The 21,212-nt window shown below is 53.3% G+C and overlaps 1 protein-coding gene across 1 annotated transcript; it reads left to right on the forward strand.

The window, feature by feature from the left end:
* Positions 1–11,428: 11,428 nt before the first annotated feature.
* GAL3ST2 (galactose-3-O-sulfotransferase 2) lies at positions 11,429–20,409 on the forward strand. The gene is made up of 4 exons (XM_055380232.2): positions 11,429–11,562; positions 12,397–12,486; positions 15,109–15,364; positions 16,672–20,409. The coding sequence occupies exons 1-4, from the start codon at positions 11,429–11,431 to the stop codon at positions 17,491–17,493; spliced, it is 1,302 nt and encodes a 433-aa protein (XP_055236207.1). The 3' UTR covers positions 17,494–20,409.
* The last annotated feature ends 803 nt before the right edge of the window (positions 20,410–21,212 follow it).

Here is a 21,212-nt window from a genome sequence, read left to right on the forward strand (position 1 = left end):
TACAGGAAGTGGTCTTGGCTGTATTTTTTTTTCTTTTCTCTCCTAGGAGGTTGTTGTTTAAGGATCCTAATTCTAGTTCGGAGATGCATTCTAAAGGGTCTTCTTTATTGCTTTTCTCCCAACATAAATCTCAGTTTGGTTTGTCTGTGTGCATTCGCGTGAGGAACTGAACTGTTGTTTTCATAGGTAAATGAGAGACTGAGTTTTTCAGCTCCAAAGAGAAAGGGTATCTGCTTCTCCCAGCCAAAGGTGCCCCTGGGTGACCGGGGGGCCTCGTGGGAGTGTCTAGGGGGTTGACCCCCGCTGAGACATGCAGCAGCCCTTCAGGGAAATCCCCCCAAAAGTTAATTTAAAAATAGTTCATCCAGGAAATGCATGTAAAGGCTGATCACCCAGCGTTTTGAGCCCTCTCTGAGGTCATAGACCTCTGGAGAGAAACTGAGACTCATAAGAGGGCAGAAATGACTCAGTGGTGAGAAACTGTGGAGTCGTGCCCAAAAGTAGCACACATCAATCCACCACACAAAAACCTAGGCCACAGCTCAGTTCCTCCTTTTAAGAAAAAAAAAAGTGGGAAACAAATAATCCAAGAATGAGGAGAAAACACAGAGAATGATCCCCTTTTGAGCACTCTGTAGGGTTTAAGGCACATCTACTTGCCAGAGTAAAATGGAAGTAAGACAGTCTTTGTGCACATTTACATTAAGGAAAAAAGAGCCCTAATGTTGACCCCAAACCAATAGAGTTCTTATGTCCCCTTTTCCCCATTTTCTTTTCTGCCTGCTTTAAATCTGCTGTTACCTTTCTAGTGAGATAAAAACCACTGTTTCGATCTAGTAGGTCTTTTTTTGCAAGCCAGTGAACTTATATTTATCTCATGGCTAAAGTACTGAAGTAAAAGCTATAGAATCTTTGTGTGTGTGTATGTGTGATGTGTATGTCTCTGTGTGTGTATAGTTGAAGGCCTTTATAATAGACTTATATAATTTTATGTTCAATTGGCAATTAAATCTGCTTTAGTTTCCCTCTAGCTCACCAGACTTTCTCTTCGTACCTTACTATGTAAATTTTGCTATTTGACTTTCACCTGAGTTATTTCCTTTAATATGCAAATTTAAGACTATTTAGCTGACAACTGCCTTAGGGTTGTGAAACAGATTATCAAGAATTTGAAAGTCTAAGATAGGGAAAAAAATATGGTCTTTATGGCTCTATAACATGTACTTCTGGCTGGGTGTGGTGGCTCACGCCTATAATCCCAGCACTTTGGGAAGCCAAGGAGGGTGGATCACATGAGGTTAGGAGTTCAAGACCAGCCTGGCCAATGTGGTGAAACCCCGTCCTACTAAAAATACAAAAATTATTGGGGCATGGTGGTGGGCGCCTGTAATCTCAGCTACTCGGGAGGCTGAGGCAGGAGAATTGTTGGAACCCGGGAGGCAGAGGTTGCAGTGTGCCGAGATTGTGCCACTGTACTCCAGCCCGGGCCGATAACAGCGAGACTCCATCTCAAAAAAAAAAGAAAGAAAAAATGTACTTCTATCAGCATGCCTAATATGTCTATGTATTTATGTGTTATGTGCACAATGTTTCACTAATCTAAGTAAATGAGTAAAATGAGATAATTAGGGAAATGTAATAGGATAAATACTTGTAGACAAACGTCATAATTTAGAATCTAAAGTTATATTAAAAAATAGATATTTCATTTATTTTCCAACAAAAATATATTGTAGGAAAACATTCTTGCTGAAAAAAAGGTATCCTTTTAAAATGGTGAATAATTTTGGTCTAATTCAAAGCTTATTTAAAAGTTATATATGAAGCAAGATAGAAAGTTATACAAATAATGAGTTTTTTTTGGTAAGAAAGCTTAAAGAGAAATAATTTCATATTAGAATCTTGTATGATAAATTTAGTCCTAAAGTAAAATGACTGGTTAAGAAGGAGGGAAGTTCAGGACAAACCAGAAAATCCAAGCATGTCATGAATGGTCTGTGTAAGTCACAATAAGAGGATTTATATAAAAAGAAACAAAAACTTTTATATGATTAAGTTGTCACATTATTATTAAATTTTGGTTTGGTTAGAAAAAAAACTGGGATTAAACTTTTTTTTTTAAACTAAGGTTATTACTTCTGTGTATCTCTCTTTATGAGCTTTTAAAGTACTTCTGACATGAGTTACAGGACTTTGACTCCTGAGTGTGAAAAGGACACCAAGTCCTGCTACATTTTCAACACTGACAGTAATTAAAGCCCCATCTTCTGGCCCGGTAGAAGATGCCAATCAAAATAAACTGCATTCTTGAAACACAGAGTCAGAAATTAAAGCTATTCAACTCCTTGGGGCCAAGCATGGTAGCTCACACTTGTAATCTGGGCACTTTAGGAGGCTGAGGCAGGTGGATCACCTGAGGTCAGGAGTTCGACCAGCCTGGCCAGTATGGCAAAACCCCATCTCTACTAAAAAATACAAAAAATAGCCGGATGTGGTGGCAGGCGCCTGTAATCCCAGCTACTTGGGAGGCTGAGGCAGGAGAATTGCTTGAACCTGGGAGCTGCAGGTTGTAGTGAGCCGAGATCATGCCACTGCACTGCAGCCTGGGCAACAAGAGTGAAACTCTGTCTCAAAAATAAATAAATAAATAAATAAATAACAAATTTAATTGACTTCTTGCTGTTTTTATTAGGGCTTATTGTTTGGAACATTAAATCTCCTCTCTCAAAGAAAGAAGGCTTTTGCCTTTTTTGAAATCCTTGAGTTACCACTTTGGTTAAATGAATGATCCAATTTGTGATATCAAGTATTTTAAACCTTTGATATTTGACAAACTTCCAAAATCCAATTATAAATTATGTCTTTTTCTGACTTAATTAATTCTTTAAGACATTTAGGTTTGCTAAAGTCCAACAGTGACATAGTTTGGCTTATTTGGTATAAAAATTATACAGGAAGCATTGTCAAATATGAAATGGTATTTGGTTTTCTTTAGGCTGTGTTTGTGTAAATATGTTATTGGTATGTGTTCCAAAATTATGGAAAACTCCTATAATTCTGATATAACTTAGTATGCTTTATCAATAACAATTATAATTGTTATGTTAAGTTATTGTATGCCACAGAGGAAACAAATTTCCTTGTCAATTGTGTCTTTGACTATGGTTGCCCTAAAACTTTTTGTCATCCACGGACATTTGTTGTCTTGTTTTGGTCCTCCTTAGAAAGTGGTTTTGTAATCAGCTATAGAACTCTAACAGGTGTTCTTAAATATAGGATTCTGATAACTTTGGGGATTGTGGCGTTAGAATAGAGAAAGAAACTTTCCCGACTCTCATGGAGAGCAGAAATGTTCATGAATATCAAGCAGAACAGGAGTTAACTGTGTAAACTGAACTGATAGAAGACTAAAGAATCTTTTTGACCTTTGCTTTAAATGTTGCTGATTCTTTCTTTTGTATTTTTCAGAGCTGAGAAAACTTTTCTTTTGAGCTATTGACAGCTTTTTACAATTCAGTATACTCCTATGAACAAAATTTGGGGTATATTTGTTTCTCTTAAGGACTAAGCTCTGATTTTGTATCTTGCCCAAATTCCTATCTAAGAGGTCTGGGGAGTCATGTCCTACAAATCATAAATTCTCATCAGATGGCTTTTATTTGACCCTGTATATCATGATTTACTTTCCAATCTGACTCTGGCATAACAAGGAAGAAAATAAAAATGTTTTACCCCAAAATATATTTCCTTGTCATACCTTGAAATTGCCCTACAACGTCTCTTGTGGGAAAAATCCACATTCTATAGAGAATCACCTTTCTCCTTTGTTTTCCTTTCTTCCCAGATCCAGGAGATAATCAACTAAGAGCCAGGCACCCTTTTAGGTCTGATAAGAAACATTTTACAACCTGCTCTCTCTTTGAAGTCTGCTATCTGAGAGCTCCCTCTCTGCACAATAAAACTTGGTCTCCACAATCCTTTACCTTAACCCGAACATTCCTTACTATTGATCCCAGGTCTTCAGATAAACTCAACCAATTGTCATCCAGAAAATGTTTAAATTTCCCTGTAGTCTGGAAGCCCCTGCTTTGATTTGTCCCACCTTTCTCAATCAAAACAATGTATCTCTTAAATGTATTTGATTGATGTCTCATGTCTCCCTAAAAATGTTTTAAACCAAGCTGTACCCCTACCAACTTGGGCATATGTTCTGAGGACCTCCTGAGGGCTGTGTCATGGGCCATGGTCACTCATTTTGGCTCAGAATAGATCTCTGCAATTCTTTTACAATTTGACTCTTTTTGTCGACACTCTCTACCTGGTTTCCCCAGAATTTGGAAACTATTTGTGAGTATTTTTAATTTATGGGAGTATAGTTATTTGTATAAGTGCAATAAGAATTTGTTTTCATTTTGCAACAGGACACAATTGGAGAAACTGGTTACTCCAATGTACTAAGGCTTTGACTGGAATGGTGAGCTTTCATTTAAGGAATCAAACTTGACTTATGGAGCCAATGAAAGCCCCTTGGAAAAACTGGCCTCATACCTTTGTCTACAGAGTCCCCGAACAGGGTTCCTGACCTGTGGCAAGAAAAGAATATCACTTTCTGACAGGTCCAGGAGCCCCAGGTTTATCCTGGAACCTCAAGCGATGAGGATGACTCAACTCATAGGTATTTGATGGCACAAATTCGTGGCTGGGCTCGGCTTTAAAAAAGTCTTATCTGAGATTCCTCCTATGGAGCAATGTTCCATCAAAGCCAATTTAAAAGCCTATGTAAAAAGTAATTATTCTTGCTGCACTGTATACAAATAATTAGGCCAAGTATAATAAAGCAAACCAGTCTTACCATGATTTGTCTTTAGTGAAAATGGGAAACTGGAGAGAGAAAAATTATGTTTCAATACTATGGTACACCTATTTTTAGATTCCAGTCTTGCCTAATGTTTTCAATTTTTATTATTTTCTACAGTTTGGACCAAATTCTGATTTTCCTTGGCTACAAGTCTTCAAAATAATGTTTGCAATTTTTTTCCTGTTTGTCCCATCCCCCATTTTTCTGTTTTCTTTTCTTTTCTTTCTTTCTTTTTTTTTTTTTTTTCTGAGATGGAGTTTTGCTCTTGTCGCCCAGGCTGGAGTGCAGTGGCATGATCTCGGCTCACTGCAACCTCCGCCTCCTGGGTTCAAGCAATTCTCCTCCCTCAGCCTCCCTAGTAGCTGGGATTACAGGCACCTGCTACCATGCCCAGCTAATTTTTGTATTGTTATTATTATTATTATTTAGTAAAGATGGGGTTTCACTATGTTGGCCAGGCTGGTCTCAAACTCCTGAACTCAGGTGATCCACCTGCCTCAGCCTCCCAAAGTGCTGGGATTACAGACATGAACCACTGCACCCACCCGCCCCCCTCATTTTTCCTAATTTGGAGTCACTAAAACGTAAGCTGTGCTTTCTTAAAGCCCTGCAAACTGAAGCCAGACAACTTAAACTTCAGAAGAAAATAACAGCAACCTATTTTCATACATAAGCCACTTTCATGGCCTACCAGTGTATGGACTTTAAAGTTATGTGGCCTATATCGATTTTTGCAGGATTATTCTTTGGTTTGTTGTTGTTTTCTTTCTTCCTCCCCCTATTTTCTCTTCCTAGGACATGAGACTTCACAACCTGCTAAAAATGAGCTTTCCTAATAACTTAGGACCTGCCCATCTAGGAATAAACAAACCATCCTAGCCATGAGAGATCAGATGAAACCTGGGACCAGAGACTCATTTTCTTCTAAAATCTTGGAGAGCTTTCTCCAAGATTTTAAAGAGAAAATGGGGGGAAATGTGAAAGGAAAAGATCTTGAGCCCCCAGATCACTATAAGCTAAAGGGAGGAGTCTAGCTGGGAACTGCTCAGGGCAAACCTGCCCCCCATTGTATTCAAAGTCTCCCCTCTGCTCACTGAGATAAATGCATATCTGACTGCCTCCTTTGGAGAGGCTCATCAGAAACTCCAAACAATGCAACCATTTGTCTCTTACCTGCCTGTGACCTGGAAGTCCCCTCCCCACTTGGAGTCTTCCTGCCTTTGCTTCGAGCCGTCCTGCCTCTCCAGACCGAACCAATGTTCATCCTGCATATGCTGACTGATGTCTCATGTCTCCCTACAATGTATAAAGCCAGACTGTGCCCTGACCACCTTGGGCACACGTCATCAGGACCTCCTGAGGCTGGGTCACGGGTGCGCGTCCTCACCCTTGGCAAAGTAAGCTTTCTAAATTAACTGAAACCTATGAACCTCCCAAATCTGAGACAGGTCTCAGTTAATTTAGAAAGTTTATTTTGCCATAAAGTTCATCCATGTCCAGCGAGCTGGTCAGAAGGAACCGCAGGGGGATGTGTGTGTCCGTGTGTGTGTATATGTGTATGTATCTGTATGTATGTGTGTGTATTGTGTGTGTATGTATGTATTGTGTATGCATGTGTGTGTATATGTATGTATACATGTACATGTGTATATTGTGTATGTGTATGCATGTATTGTGTATGCGTGTGTATGTGTATGCGTGTGTATTGTATGTACGTATTGTGTATGTGTGTGTATATGTATGTGTGTGTATTGTGTGTGTATATGTATGTGTGTGTATATGTGTGTGTATGTGTGTATGTATGTATATGTGTATATGTGTGTGTATTGTGTTGTGTACGTATTGTGTTTGTGTACGTATTGTGTATGCATATATGTGTGTGTATGCACGTATTGTGTATGTGTGTGTGTATATGTGTATGTACGTATTGTGTATGCATGTGTGTATGTGTGTATATGTATGTATGTGTGTATTGTGTATGTGTAGTGTGTATTGTTATTTGTGTGTGTGTGTATTGTGTGTGTGTGTTTGTGTGTGTTTAATCCTGGAGTGTAAAAAACCATTGCCATAAGAATTTGCATGAGTCTTCCTCATAGTCAACAAGGTTTCTGCAACCAGAAGTTCCCTGAGCTGGAGATGGGATGTCTTAAGTCGTTTTTGTTGTTGTTGTTTGTTTATTTTTTGAGACAGAGACTGGCTCTGTGACCCGGGCTGGAGTGCGGTGGGGAGATCAAGGCTCACTGCAGCCTCGACCTCCCTGGCTCAGGTGATCCTCCTGCATCAGCCTCTCAAGTAGCTGGGACCACAGTCTGGAGCCATCACACCTGGCTAATTTTTGTATTTTTCGTAGAGATAGGGGTCTCACTATACCACCTAGGCTGGTCTTGAGCTCCTTGACTCAATTGATCCTCTCACCTCAGCCTCCCGAAGTGCTGGGATCACAGGTGTGAGCCACCACACCTGGCCAAGACTTTTATTACCCCTCATTTTAGATATTTTGTGGGTTCTTACTGAGAAGTTGCAGAATTCTCCCCGAATGCCCTGGGAACTGCTGTCCTGCAGGTGCTCACAGCTCACCGCGTTGTGCTCGCAGGGCCGAGGCCTGGGCCTGGTGCCTCAAGCTGTCCCCTCTGTCCCCACTGGAACTGGGCCAGTGCCTCCCAGGCCTCTCTTCTCTTTCTTTTGGGGAGCCTCAGGGACTTGCTGGGGCCATTTGTCTGGGGCTGGTGCACTGTGGCCCCTGATGGCCCTGCCTGATCAGGAACCATCAGCCCCAGCAACCTGCCCAGAGCTGGAAAGCCAGACCTTCTGGGCGCTCCCAGTGAGGCAGCAGGTCAGTGGCCTCCAAGCCCCGAGGCTCCAACAGCAGGAAGTTTGAGGCTCTTTGGGAACGACTGAGCTACTCTGGCAACCCCCAGAGCAAAGGCAGCAGGGCCTGGCCGCAGTCCCCACGGTTGTGAGTCCCATAAGGCAGCTTTAGCTTGAGGGGAGGGTCTTTGGGGACTTTAGGGAGCTCCTAAAAGCTAAAGGCACTTGAAAGCAATGTCAAATGGTTTATAATTTTTGGCAATATTTCATTTTCCCTCCACAATCGTTAGCTTTCAAGTTTTTTAGCAGCTGAACTCTTTAACATTTTTAATTGATTTTTATTTTTTTAACAGCCTTATTGAGATGCAATTCACATACTAAAGAATTTACCCAATTAAAGTGCACAATTCGCTGGTTTCTAGTAAATTCCCAGTAGTGCAGCCACAGGCTCTCCTTAAAGAATGTGTAACAACGTGTAACTCCTGCGTGTAAGGACAGAAACACCATCTCTCTGCTTGGTGGAACACATCACCCATTTACTGCCCCACGGTGCTCTGGGTCGGTCAAGGGCACCTGTGGCTGGGCTCACCTCCTGGGTCCCCAGGTCACCCCCTTCCCGGTTGCTCCAACACTGACCACCCTACCTGACCCCTGCAGGTGTGGGACCAGCAGGTCTTTTGGCAAAAGGGAAGAGCCTGCCTTGAGAAGGCTGTAGCATTTCTCTGGAAACGTCATTGTTTTAATTGGACAGTTGCAAAGAACAGAGACAGATTCATGTTGCCGCAAGGCCAAGGGGGGTATTGTAAGTGTGAAAGCAGCGTCTCAAACAGATGGCCAGTGCGTCCCATAAAAGTGCAGAGGGGCTATAAAAGTGCAGAGTGAGGGGCCATAAAGGTGCAGGGTGTTTGAGGAAGGAGATGACTATGGCGGAACGAAGTGATGGCCAAGGGTGGCGGCTGAGAGACCCTGCTGGTGAAGTCCTGCGTGGGCCTTATCAGTGAGTTAATCTCTAACTGTGCGGAGCCGTAAAACTGCCCTTCCCACCTCGTGCAGCCACTCTCCCGGGGAGGGTCTTGGGAAGTCCGCAGAAGTGGCCCAACGGCAGAGCTCTCAGTGTGGGGCCTCGTTTGGGTTTGGGAAAACACGTCCTCTCTCACGAAGACGTGGGTGTCTCCAGCGGGACCCTGATCCCGCGTGGGGCGCAGGGCCCTCTCTGCTCTGCGGGCCCTCTTGCTCTCCTCTCTGTGCCTGGGAATTCTAGTGTTTACTGGGCCTTGGCCGCTGGGAGCCTCTTCAGGGTGGTTCCATTTTGACGTAAGGACTGGAGGGGTGCATTGAAGAATTGTAGAGTGGAGGTGAAGGGAGGGCCTGGAAGCTCCTGTCCCGTCTCCTAGAAGCGTGGCTGTGCTGGCGCTGGCATTGGAGTCTGAGGTGCCGTGTGTGCCGTGAGGATGAAGTGTGAGAAATTATGGGAGGTCCTAGTTCTGCCATCCCCAGTGTCTTCGAGACCCCCACCCTTGGTGTGGAGAAAAGGAGACGATGTCATACGAAGAGGTTCTGTTGAAAGACGCAGTCTTGGAGCTGGAGGTTCCGGTGTGGACTCATGAGGGGTTCCGTCTTTGTATGTGTAGCTCTGAGCTCTGACTATGGAGAAGGCCCAGACATATGACCTTCTCAGGGCAGTGAGCACCCCAGCACCCCGAATGTGGTCCCTAAAGACCACTTCCTACCAGCAGGACCCAGAGCTCCTTGGAGACGTGGTTGACTCCAGACCTGGGCCAGGAGACGTACAAAGCAGGCCCGGAGCATCCTGGTCAGCAGGGAAGCCGTCGAGGACCAGGGCGGGAGCCCTCCCTGGGCCGGCCACGGAGCTGATGGTCATCACATATCAGGGCTCTGCTCAGTCATGGGAACTGAGTCGTCACCCCATTTCTGTGGTGAGCGGCTTCTGCAGAAGACAGATTTGTTTCATCCAAAGTTATTTATTCTGCTGTCATAGGTGAAGCCTGCTACACCCGCGTCACCACATCCCACTGTTCTCTCCCTGATGGCCGGTGGGAGCAGGGCTGGCTCTGGTCTTGTCTGATACGGAGGCACAGAGCAGGGCCATCGGCTGGGGTCGGGGGAAACAGAGTGGTCCTGACCAGCAGCTGAACGCCTGGGATAGATGGTTACTGGGTGGTTCCCGTGGGGGGCTGGGCTGTTGGTGGCCCTGAGCTGGCCCCATGTGGGGTCAGCTAGTGGCTGGGTGAGGCAGGCACTTTGACCAGAGCCAGCTCACTGCTGTGGCCACAGCCCCAGGGGTGCCTTGAGGTCCCATGCAGGGTGAGGGGACTGCGGGGGGCTTGAGGCCCTGAGGGCTGCCCCGTTTGCTGTCAGCATGCACCTGGCCGCCCTGGCGCAGCCATCCTTGAAACATTCTGACAGCAGTGTTTTAAGAATGTAGAGATGGGGTCTCACTATATTGCCCAGGCTGGCCTCAAACTCCTAGGCTCAAGCAATTCTCCCACTTCTGCCTCCCAAAATGTTAGGATGACAGGCGTGAGCCGCCGCGCCTGGCCTGAAACATTACGTGTTTGCCAGATTTGTCTTTCTTCATACCCTCTTGGTTTTGTGTCTTGCTTAGACGGCAGCCTCATTCTCCTTTATCTTCCGACTTCGGTGATTTTATTTTTTTACATTAAATCTTTGACCCCTGTGGAACTGATTCTGATCCATGAAGCAGATCTGGGAGAGCCGATGTTCGTTATCGTGACGGTTTAGAATTTTTCTGGCCATCACTATATGTTTTTTGTCCATTTGAACTTTAGAAGTGACTTCTTAGTTAAAAATTCTCTTCTTCGGGATTATGCTAAAATTCAAGATTGTTTTATGCAAAAATCATCTCCTTTCCCCAAAAGGAGAGGAGTGCCGGGCCAGTGTGTGGGAGTGAAGACCTGCTGCTCAGGAACTCTTCCTGGGCAGGGGCCAGTGGGGCGGGGCAGAGCCAGCCCAGCCCTCCCCGCTGCTCCCATGGCAGAGCCAGCCCAGCCCTCCCCGCTGCTCCCATGGCAGAGCCAGCCCAGCCCTCCCCGCTGCTCCCATGGCAGAGCCAGCCCAGCCCTCCCCGCTGCTCCCATGGCAGAGCCAGCCCAGCCCTCCCCGCTGCTCCCATGGCAGAGCCAGCCCAGCCCTCCCCGCTGCTCCCATGGCAGAGCCAGCCCAGCCCTCCCCGCTGCTCCCATGGCAGAGCCAGCCCAGCCCTCCCCGCTGCTCCCATGGCAGAGCCAGCCCAGCCCTCCCCGCTGCTCCTATGGCAGCGCATGAATGGTCGTGTGACCACTGAGCAGCAGGGCTGATCCTAACCCAGTTCCACGTCCCGGGAGGGTGAAGAGTGACGTTGCACTGGGCCTGGGTCCTGCCTCCCTGCTGTTCTAGCACCCCCAGCCCCCTGGCCCGCTTTGCCTTGGTTACAATTCCTCCTTCCCCACTGGCTTGTTGTGCTCCTATGTACCCAGTAAAGCCCCATGCAAAGGCCCCAGTCCAAGCAGGAAGCTCACCCCTTGTGTCCTCTCCAGATGCTGAGCTCGCCGAGTGCAGGTGTGGTGTCTGGTTCCCTCGTAGCCTGTGCCTGACCTGCACTGAGACGCTACGGCCTACGTGGCAACCCCCATCACTGAGGGGACACGGCCCACGTGGTAGCCCCACCCCATCACTGAGGGGACACGGCCCACGTGGTAGCCCCACCCCATCACTGAGGGGCCCCTTTGCTGCTCTGTACTGATGGGGGGCTTTGCCCAGAGGATGGGGGACCCTGGCTCCCCGCCCGACTCCACGGTCAGGCCTTATCCAGATCTGCTCTTCCCTGATTTGGCTGTACCTGCTAGGCTCCTGGGACCCAGGCCAGGCCTCCTCATGTGGGCCCCGCCTCTCTGTTTGGAGACATCATGCTTCCTCCAGGCTCAGTCACCCCGGGCTGCCACAACAGACACCACAGACAGGGTGGCCCTAGCAGCAGACATGTGCTTCTCACGGTTCTGGAGGCCGGAAGGCATGCAATCTTGAGCCAGCGTGGCAGGTTCCTGGGGAGGACCCTCCTCCTGGCCTGCAGACGCCACTTTCTCTCTGTGCCCCCATATGGGGAGCAAGGGTGGGGAGTGGAAGCTGCACTCTGGTCTCTTCCTTGTCTTAGAAGGACACGAATCCCATTACAGGGACTCCACCCGCCCTCAAACCTCATCCAACCCTAACACCTCCCAGAGGCCCCACCTCCAGGCACCGTCACGCTGCGTGTTAGGGGTTTGGCCTGTGGATTTTGGGGGCGCACAGTCCATTGCACCAAACTCTCAGCCTCTCTAGATCCCCTGGGGGCCTGGGGGTCTCCGTCCCATACAGTCTCCCAGGGGGCCCTGCGTGGGTAGAGGTCCCCTGACCTGTTCCCACCTCTGGTCCCAGGAGCGCGGCCCTGTCAGCTCCCGAACCCCAGGGAAAGGGATAGCTCATCCACTAGGCTCTTTCCGGCCCTAAGCCATTCAGGGGTGGTCGGGGTGGGGTCAGATTCAGGCCTGTCCTGGGTTGAGACTCCCTAGCCCATGGGCCAGCACCCAGTGGGTTTGAGGACAAGACGTTACAGAGATGAGGGGAGGCCCAGACCTGTGTGGCCCAAGGACCTGGACTTGGCTGCAGGATGGGAGGTGGGGGTGGGGCTGGCACGACCCGGCCTGGGCACTCACAGCCTGCCCTTTCCACAGATACTTCCGGGTCATCCTCCTCCTCCTCCTGGCCCTGACTCTGCTCCTGCTGGCCAGATTCCTGCACTCGGACTTAGAGCTGGACACACCGTAAGTCCTGCCCCCACCAGAAGTCCTGCCCCGGGTACCTCCTAACAGCCCCGAGGACAGAGCCCGGGACCCCAGCATGATCACGCCCCCCACTGGGCCTGTCTCCCTCTGGAAGAGGAGGGGTGGATGGGCCCTTCCTTTGGGGGGACCCTGAGAGTCTCCTGTTAGCCACAAACCCACCTGGGCCTCTGGGGAGGGCTCTGGGGAGCAGGGGCCGGGTCTGGGTTTGGGGGCAGACCCAGTGTGTGCAGAGGGTCCCTATGTGTGGGGGGCAGGGCTGGAGGCCTCCTTCTTGCTCCCCACAACAGAGGTGGCCTGTGGGCCTGGGCTGGATCTGGGCTGGGCCAGGACTGGGATCTGGGAAGGAAAAGGTCGGAACCATGCTCAGGACAGACCTTGCAGCCATGGGCCCACCTGGGACCCTCTCCCCTGCCTGCCTGTGGCACATCCTCTGTGGAGCCCCTGCTGCATGGAGGTGCCCACCTGTGCCCACCTCGCAGCCCAGCTGTGTCTCCAGACAGGGCTTTAGCCAGGCTGCTGGGAGGGTCTTCCAGGCCCCGCCACTCCCCAGCCCCTCTGGTTGGAGGAGAGAGAGGAAGCACCAATCCCTCTGGGCCGAGCTGCCAGAGACAGGTGCCAAGGACCCTGTCTTTGCTCACCCCCGTCACCCAGGCTGGCCAGGCCTGGGGACCCTGACCCCACCATCCTGGTCACTTCTGCTGGCCCTGCTCTGGGGCAGGGAGGGCGCCTGCTACTCCAGCCCCACTGGGTGAGTGTCATGATGGGGTTCTAGGAGTGGGCCCAGCCCTACGTCTGGCCGCTGGTCTCGGCTTTGGGGTCCTTCCTTTTCCTGGTGTGAAGGGACAAGAAGCACTGCATGTGTGGCTGAGGTCACAAAGCCAGCTGCATGTGCGTGCCTGGGCACCAGGGAGAAGGCTGGGGTGACGTGTGGGCCAGAGGGTGTAGCCCCCGAGGGAAACAGGGATGGGTCTGAGGACACTGTCTCCGTGGGGCCCTGAGGCCGGGGCTGAGGGTCTCTAGGTTGGGGTGCAGTGATGGGTCTGGTGGGGGTTCCAGGGTTGGGGGTGTCGACTGAAGAATCATGACATCTATGAATGTGGAGAGGACGCTTTGTTTCTTATAAAGTGTGGACATCCCACAGGCTGGGAGCATAGCCGCCGACCCAGGCTGTGAGCGGGCACTTCGAGGGAGGGGTGGGACAGGGGCTTACGCTGAACGGCTTGGCCAAGTACACGTTCAGCAGGTGACGGGAGGAGCTGTGGATGTTCATGAAGGGGGTCCTGACGCACGTGTCCCGAACAAACAGGTGTGTTACTTGTGACCCATGTTCACCTTGGGGTGGAGACTGCACATCTAACTGCGTTACAATCAGGCCCTGCACGTCAGAGGGTGGAGCCGGGACGGGAAGCACTCGCTGCGCGGCCTCTGTAAACCGCCAGAACCAGTCCGGGGCTGGGGGTCCCTGCTCAGGAGACAGTTACTGAAATGCGGCTCTTGTCCGATGGCAGCTGTGGTTCTGGCTGGGGGAGCAGGGGTCAGCGAGGCAGCGTCTGGCAGGGGGTGAGCTGCACCTGCTTTAACGTTGTTCGTCTCAAGGCCAGCGTTTGGGTGTCAGAGAAAAAGAAAACTCCCGTGGCAGGTAGAACATAAATAAGTGCAGCGTGTGTGACTTCGCCCCTGCCTGGCGTGGCCTCAGGTCCCGTTGATAATGTGGCGTCTTATGGTCACAGTTGGTTCTGCTGGGCCATGGTCTCCTTTTATTTTTTAATGTTTAAAAGATTTACTTTAAGTTCTGGGACACATGTGCAGAACGTGCAGGTTTGTTACACAGGTATACACGTGCCATGGTAGTTTACTGCACCTATTAACTCGTCATCTAGGTTTCAAGCCCCGCACGCATTAGGTATTTGTCCTAATGCTTTCCTTCCCCTTACCCCCCACCCCCAACAGGCCCTGGGATGCGCTGTTCCCCTCTCTGTGTCCACGTGTTCTCATTGTTCAAGTCCCACTTATGAGTGAGAACCTGCGGTGTTTGGTTTTCTGTTCCTTTGTTAGTTTGCTGAGGATGATGGTTTCCAGCTTCATCCATGTCCCTGCAAAGGACATGAACTCATTCTTTTTTATGGCTGCACAGTATTCCGTGGTGTAGATGTGCCACGTTTTCTTTATGGTCTCTATTTAACACTCACACCCGGGCAGCTGCTGGGTCTAGACCGCAAAGGGGAGGGGGTGTGATGAGGCGTCTGACCACCTATCCCATCACTGCTGGGAACTCAGTTTTAAGGTGGGTCTGGGGTCCCCTTGGCCAAGATGGGGTTCATTTAGGGTTTTATTTTTAGTTCTCGGGGGGCACAGGGTTGGGGGAGCATGGTTACGGGAGACAGTTGGGGGAGTTTGTGTTCGGGCCACCAGCTGGGAGGTTGTGGAGTGGGGCAAGGACTGGGGCCATGGGTCGGTGCCTACCCAGTTGGGCCCCTGGCCTAGAGTTGAGGGCTCAGGTTGGGAGGTCTCTCCTTGCGGTTGCCGGGCTGGGGGTCGCTGCTGGGCGGGGGTTGGGGCATCTGCACCCTTGCTGAAGGCTGCGTGTGCCTCCCCTCCCAGCCTGTTTGGGGGCCAGGCTGAGGGGCCGCCGGTCACCAACATCATGTTCCTGAAGACGCACAAGACGGCCGGCAGCACGGTGCTCAACATCCTCTACCGCTTCGCCGAGACCCACAACCTGTCCGTGGCGCTGCCCGCAGGCTCACGCGTCCACCTGGGCTACCCCTGGCTCTTCCTGGCGCGCTACGTGGAAGGCGTGGGGTCGCAGCAGCGCTTCAACATCATGTGCAACCACCTGCGGTTCAACCTGCCTCAGGTACCGCGGGCCCGCTGGGGAGGAGGGCGGGCTGCGGCCGTGCCTGTGGCTGTGGGTCGGGGTGGTGTAGCCTGGAGGCTGGAGAGAAGGGGCGTAAGGCTTGGGGGCGGGGCGTGCAGAGAGTGGGTTGGGAGGGCCTGGGCCGCACGCCCTGCTGAGCCAACCCCTGCCCCTCCAGGCGGCCAGTCGCCTGCCGTTGCTCTTGGAATGAGACCTGGGAGCCCCACAGCCCCTGCCCAAGGGCGTCCCCAGCGCTCCCCCGCTTCTCTGGCCTCCTCTGGTTGTGCACAGGCCCGGCTCTCCCCACCCCGTGACCTTCGCTTCTGTGGCTGCAGGCCCTTCTTTGGGTCCCTTGGGTCTCAGCATAGAGCCGGCTTCCCCCCAGGGCTTCCCTGACCTTCCTTACAAAGGAAGCAGGGCAGGGAGTGTGGGTGGGAGGGCTGTGGGCAGGCACAGGTGTTTTAGGGTCACCCCGAGCGCTCTGTGGAGAATGGCCAGCAGAGGCTAGGTGACCAGGTGGGGCCAGAGGGAGGCCGGGTGGGGAGAGGTGGTGGGCAGAGAGCGAGGCAGCGGGGGTGTGCTGTGGGGTGGGGGCTGCGGGGCAGAGGGAGGAGGAGGGGCCGGGAGGAGGGGAAAGGAAGAGGGTGGGGGCAGGGAGGAGGCCTCCCACTGTTCTCTCCCTGGGTTTCTGAGGATGGAGAAGCAGGCGGTGTAGTTGGGCGTGACTTTCTGCAAGACTTTACTTTCTGTGGGTATATCCTCCAGGACCTCTGAGGGGGCACAAGCGAGGGTGAGTCCAGACCCACCCAGTGGGGAACCTGGGTCACGGACCTTCTCTGGGCCTCAGTTTCTTTGTCTGTTAGGTGGGTGTCACCCTGGCCTGTGGGCAGATGGTGGAGTGCTGAAGCCCCCTGTGCCAGGGGCCCGTGGAGGGCCCTTCGTGCTGTGTCTGTGCGCCACAGCATCCCACTCCTAGAGGCCTCTGGGTCTCCTCGGGATGCCAGTGGGAGCTCCTCCTCCCTCCTCCTGCTCTGCCCACGGCCACCTCCTCCTGAGGCCCCTTCCTGGCGTCCTTGGCCTCTGTTCTGGGCGCCCGGGAACCAGTGACTGGGCTGCAGGGCCTGCGTGTGGCCCTGGCTCTGCTCCCGGAGCTGCCGCACGAGGAGGCGCCAGGCCCAGGTTCCTCGGCAGATGTGAGGATGGGGGTGCTCCTTGAGCGGGTGTGGCCAGGGCGCGCCTCCTCCCCGCGGGTGGGCCACCCTGGCCTGGGCCCGCGGTCCGCAGCCCGCCTCTTTGCCGCCACACAGGTGCAGAAAGTCATGCCCAACGACACCTTCTACTTCTCCATCCTGAGGAACCCCGTGTTCCAGCTGGAGTCCTCCTTCATCTACTACAAAACCTACGCCCCCGCCTTCGGGGGCGCCCCGAGCCTGGACGCGTTCCTGGCCTCGCCGCGGACGTTCTACAACGACAGCCGCCACCTCAGGAACGTCTACGCCAAGAACAACATGTGGTTCGACTTCGGCTTCGACCCCAACGCGCAGTGCGAGGAGGGCTACGTGCGCGCGCGCATCGCCGAGGTGGAGCGGCGCTTCCAGCTGGTGCTCATCGCCGAGCACCTGGACGAGTCCCTGGTGCTGCTGCGGCGCCGGCTGCGCTGGGCGCTGGACGACGTGGTGGCCTTCAGGCTCAACTCCCGCAGCGCGCGCTCCGTGGCCCGCCTGTCGCCCGAGACCCGGGAGCGCGCGCGGAGCTGGTGCGCGCTGGACTGGCGCCTGTACGAGCATTTCAACCGCACCCTCTGGGCGCAGCTGCGCGCCGAGCTGGGGCCGCGGCGGCTGCGCGGGGAGGTGGAGCGGCTGCGCGCCCGGAGGCGCGAACTCGCGACCCTGTGCCTGCAGGACGGCGGCGCGCTCAAGAACCGCACGCAGATCAGAGACCCGCGCCTGCGCCCCTACCAGTCCGGCAAGGCCGACATCCTGGGTTACAACCTCCGGCCGGGCCTGGACAACCAGACGCTGGGCGTGTGCCAGAGGCTTGTGATGCCTGAGCTCCAGTACATGGCCCGCCTGTACGCCCTGCAGTTCCCAGAGAAGCCCCGCAAGAACATCCCGTTCCTGGGGGCGTAGAGGGGCCGGGCTGGGGACGAGGCCTCCTGCGGACACCAGCTCCTCTCTCCGCCGTCACCGGGGAGGCCGAGGATCCTTGCAGGGCTTCTGGGACGTTGGGAAACCCAGGCCCGCCGGCCACGGCTCTAAAATGAAGAGGGCGGAGACCCCGGTGAAGAGCACCCCCCACAATCCGCGCAGATCCCTCCCAGAGAGGGCCCTGAGCCCAGGCGGCAGCCACCCGCCCCCCCTTCCGAGGCTGTGCCTCTGTTCGCTGAATAGAACTGAACACGAGGGTGGGGAGTGGGGGATGCTGGATCACAGGTCAGCACCTGCCCGGCAGGATGCGCATGCCTGTGAGCCCCGGGACTCCCCAGGGTCCTGGGCACTGGGGCTGTGGGTCCTCGGAGGAACTCAGAGTGGTTCCCCTGAATTTCCCGGCCCTGGCGACAAGGTGCTGGTCCCAGAGACAAGTGCAGGCACAGGCAGTGCCACAAAGACCGGCCCGGGAGCGGGGCAGGGGCCAGGGCTCAGCCGCTCCCGAACAGCTCCACATCTGTCGCTGTAGGAGGTTTGGTTCTGATGGAAGGATGTTTTCTACAGAGAGATGGCACAACTGCTCACAAGACCAGGGTTCTAGCCGGAGCCCAGGTCGAGCTCAGCTCCACGACTCCTGCTGGTCAGCCCCTAATGCCTCGTGAAGGAGAGGAGTCTCACTTGCCAAAGGAGGCTGGAGTGGTTGGGGGTCCACACACCCTTGGTTGCCTTGGAGACCACGTTGGGTGTGGTGCCAGAGGGCAGCTGTGGGTACCCCTCTTTGTCATTCACAGGGAGGGACAGAGCCTCCCTGCCTGGCAGGACGTGATCCCTGGCTGCCAGGGGCTCAGCGGTTAAAGGGGGTGCACTCGCCGGGACCAGCCGATGCCTGGGGCACCCAGGAAACGCAGCTACTCTGCAGCATGCTCAGCCTGGAGGCTGAGACCCCAGCAGTGGATCTAGGCCTGCAGGTCTAGGTGTGTCCACGCTTTTTTGGGGACGGGAAACCAGCATTTCAAAGAAGGGAGAGAACCCGAAACAGCAGCATAGGCAGCTTCCTCGGACCCCAGTGTAATGGGGGAGCTTCAGGAAGAGTGAATTTTCAGTGAGAGTCGGCCGTGAAGAATGGCAGGAGCTCTGCTGAGTCAGAGTCAGCCAGGGACCTCGGCAGGCCACCCTCCCTCCCCCCTCAGCCCAGGGAAGGCACAGGAGAGGATCCTGCCAGGTAAAGGGAAAGCGGCCCGGGAGGAGCCCACGTGCCAACAACAGGAGTCCCAGAAGACAGAAAAGACCACAGATGAGAAAGCAGGTCACGCAGAGAACAAAACGTTCCCGGACCAAACCCAGGGTCGGGTTGCTCATTCCCGAGGCCCGACAGCGAGACGCAGATGAACTGGGGAAGAAGAGGGATTTTATTTCTGTAACTGGTTACAGGGAGAAGGCCTGGAAATGATCGCCAGACCAACTCCAGATTACAGAGTTTTTCCAGAGCTTACACACCTTCTAAGCTCTGTGTCTCCGTGTCAGTGTGCATTCGTCTAAAGACGTACGTGATTCAATTCTTCTCATCTCTAACTGAGGTCTGGTCCTGAAGATCTTCCTCTGGAGACTCAGTAAATTTACTTGATCTAAATGGGCCCAGGTGTTTACCCTTATCTTGTCTTCTGCTAAGTCATGGAAGTTTGGGGAGTTCCTTCTCCACTTGTTTGTGGAGGCCTGGGGAGTTTCTTCAGACCCCCAATAAAACTTGTTTAATCCTAAACGGGTCCTGGTCTTATCACGCTTCAAGGCCCAAGAAAGCCCCGGGCAAAACTCTTGGTGGGCTTTTGTTACATCCCAGCCTTTGTGTGAGGGCGCTGGCTCTCAGCTTTCAGGATTTCACCTCACCCTCAGTCAGTGCTGAACAGTTGTCGCGGAGGCCTGCGTGAGTGAGGCCTGGCCTGCGCTGGAAACGTTCCCCTGAGTTGAAGAAAGACTCACAGTTTTCAGCATCTAGTTACCCTCTGAGCATCGGGCAGAACCCGCCGGCCCCAAATTCAGCATCCAGTTACTCTCTGACCATCAGGCAGAACCCGCCGGCCCCAAATTCAGCATCCAGTTACTCTCTGACCATCAGGCAGAACCCGCCGGCCCCAAAACCAGGCCCCCTGGGCACATGTGGGCCCAAGTGAGTCCAGCATGAGGAGGTGCCGCTTCTGAGCAGAGCTCAGGTCGTCTCTGGGAGGAGGAGCGAGCGTTGGGCGCGGTGGCCGCTGCGTTGGCAGCCCTGTCCCCAGGCGTGGACTCTGCCCTCAGCTTCACAGTCACTGAAGAAATGAAGTTACAGGAGGGGCGCACCATCCTTTTGTCTCTGCCTTTGAGGTTGGCGGGAACTGAAACTGGTACTGTCTTTTTGAATAGAAATTTGGGGTCTTTCTGGCAACGTAAAACTGTGTGTAGTTTGCAGTAGAGAGTGTTGAGAACAGCCTGTCCGGGCTGTGCATTGAGAAGGGGCGGTTAAAATGCTGCCACATCGTGCAGCCCATAAAAGGGGGACACAGAGTAGCCCAAACTGCTCTTGGGGGAGGGGGCACGTCCCAGCCTTCCGTGTGATGCTGGGGTCAGCGTGGCCCCTCGGCTGCCAGAGCTCACGAAGACGGTTAAGGAAGGCTTCCCCCTGGTGGCTTTCACCCCACGGGGACAGAGCCCCAGATGTGCCCAGGGACCTCTGAGCAGCCGTGGGCCACGGGGTGACAGTTGGGGGTTGGTGGGACCCATGGCTGGCATATACCCTGGGTAGACGGTGGCTTGTCCAGGCAGAGATGCCCAGGGGAAGTGGGTGGCACCTGAGGGCAGATCTGACTTTTCAAGAGAAGCTGAAAACACGGGTTTTTCTGTGAAATCTCTAGATTAAAAACAGTGGGCTTGAAAAGCCTGGAGCAGAGGGAGTGAGGCCTGCCCCCCCACCCCAGCTCTGTGGGCACACCCTGGTCAGACAGCCCTGCTCCAGACCTGGCCTGTGTCTCAGGGTGGCCCAGGAGGGGACTTTGCAAGGTGACGTGGGGCTTGGAGGTCCCGTTTCCCTGTAAGCCTGGGTACTTAGGGGATGGCCCTGGTCAGACTCCACCAGTCCCAGACTTGGGGGACACGAGAAGGGAGATGGGCCGCCCAGTTCTGGTTGGGCTGGGGTGGGGCTTCTGAGGGGTGGGGAGGTTGTCTCTTCCCACCCATCTGCCCCTGCCCCAGGATTCTCGGCTGTGAGCAGGAGGATGTGTACGATGGCTAAGTTGCCTGGACTGGGTCCGCCCCTCCTGGGGCTGTGAGTGCGCAGGGCACTGGGCCCACAGGCACCTCTGAGGCTCTGTCCCCGTGGGGTGAAAGCCACTGGGGGGAGGCTTTCCTTAACCGTCTTCGCGAGCTCTGGCAGCCGAGGGGCCACGGGAGGCATTCAGATGAGTCGGAAGGAGCTGGGGCCCACCCCTCCCGCTTCCTCCCCGCCCCCCTCCCAGCTCCCCCCAGTAAATCCCCTCAGGCCCCTGGGACCTGGAGGGATGCGGTAGGTTTATCATCTCAGCCTGGAAACCACGTGACCTACCTGTTTCCCACCACAGCCCCCCAGGTTTCAGAAGCAGCTGAGGATGCCCTTCGCAGGGGAGGGAGGGACAGTGAGAAAGGAGGGTGTTCAGGGCCCAGGGATCCCCCACGGAGGCTGCCCCATCAGAGCG

This window comes from Gorilla gorilla, chromosome 11, assembly GCF_029281585.2.
Source record: "Gorilla gorilla gorilla isolate KB3781 chromosome 11, NHGRI_mGorGor1-v2.1_pri, whole genome shotgun sequence".
NCBI lineage: Eukaryota > Metazoa > Chordata > Mammalia > Primates > Hominidae > Gorilla > Gorilla gorilla.

Bases quoted from the DNA above. Each gene is read 5' to 3' on its own strand.
- GAL3ST2 (XM_055380232.2), top strand. From the start codon at position 11,429: ATGGGGGGCTTTGCCCAGAGGATGGGGGACCCTGGCTCCCCGCCCGAC. The intron at 12,487-15,108 runs GTAAGTCCTGCC...CTCCCCTCCCAG, and splicing joins GACTTAGAGCTGGACACACC to CCTGTTTGGGGGCCAGGCTG. The intron at 15,365-16,671 runs GTACCGCGGGCC...GCCGCCACACAG, and splicing joins TGCGGTTCAACCTGCCTCAG to GTGCAGAAAGTCATGCCCAA.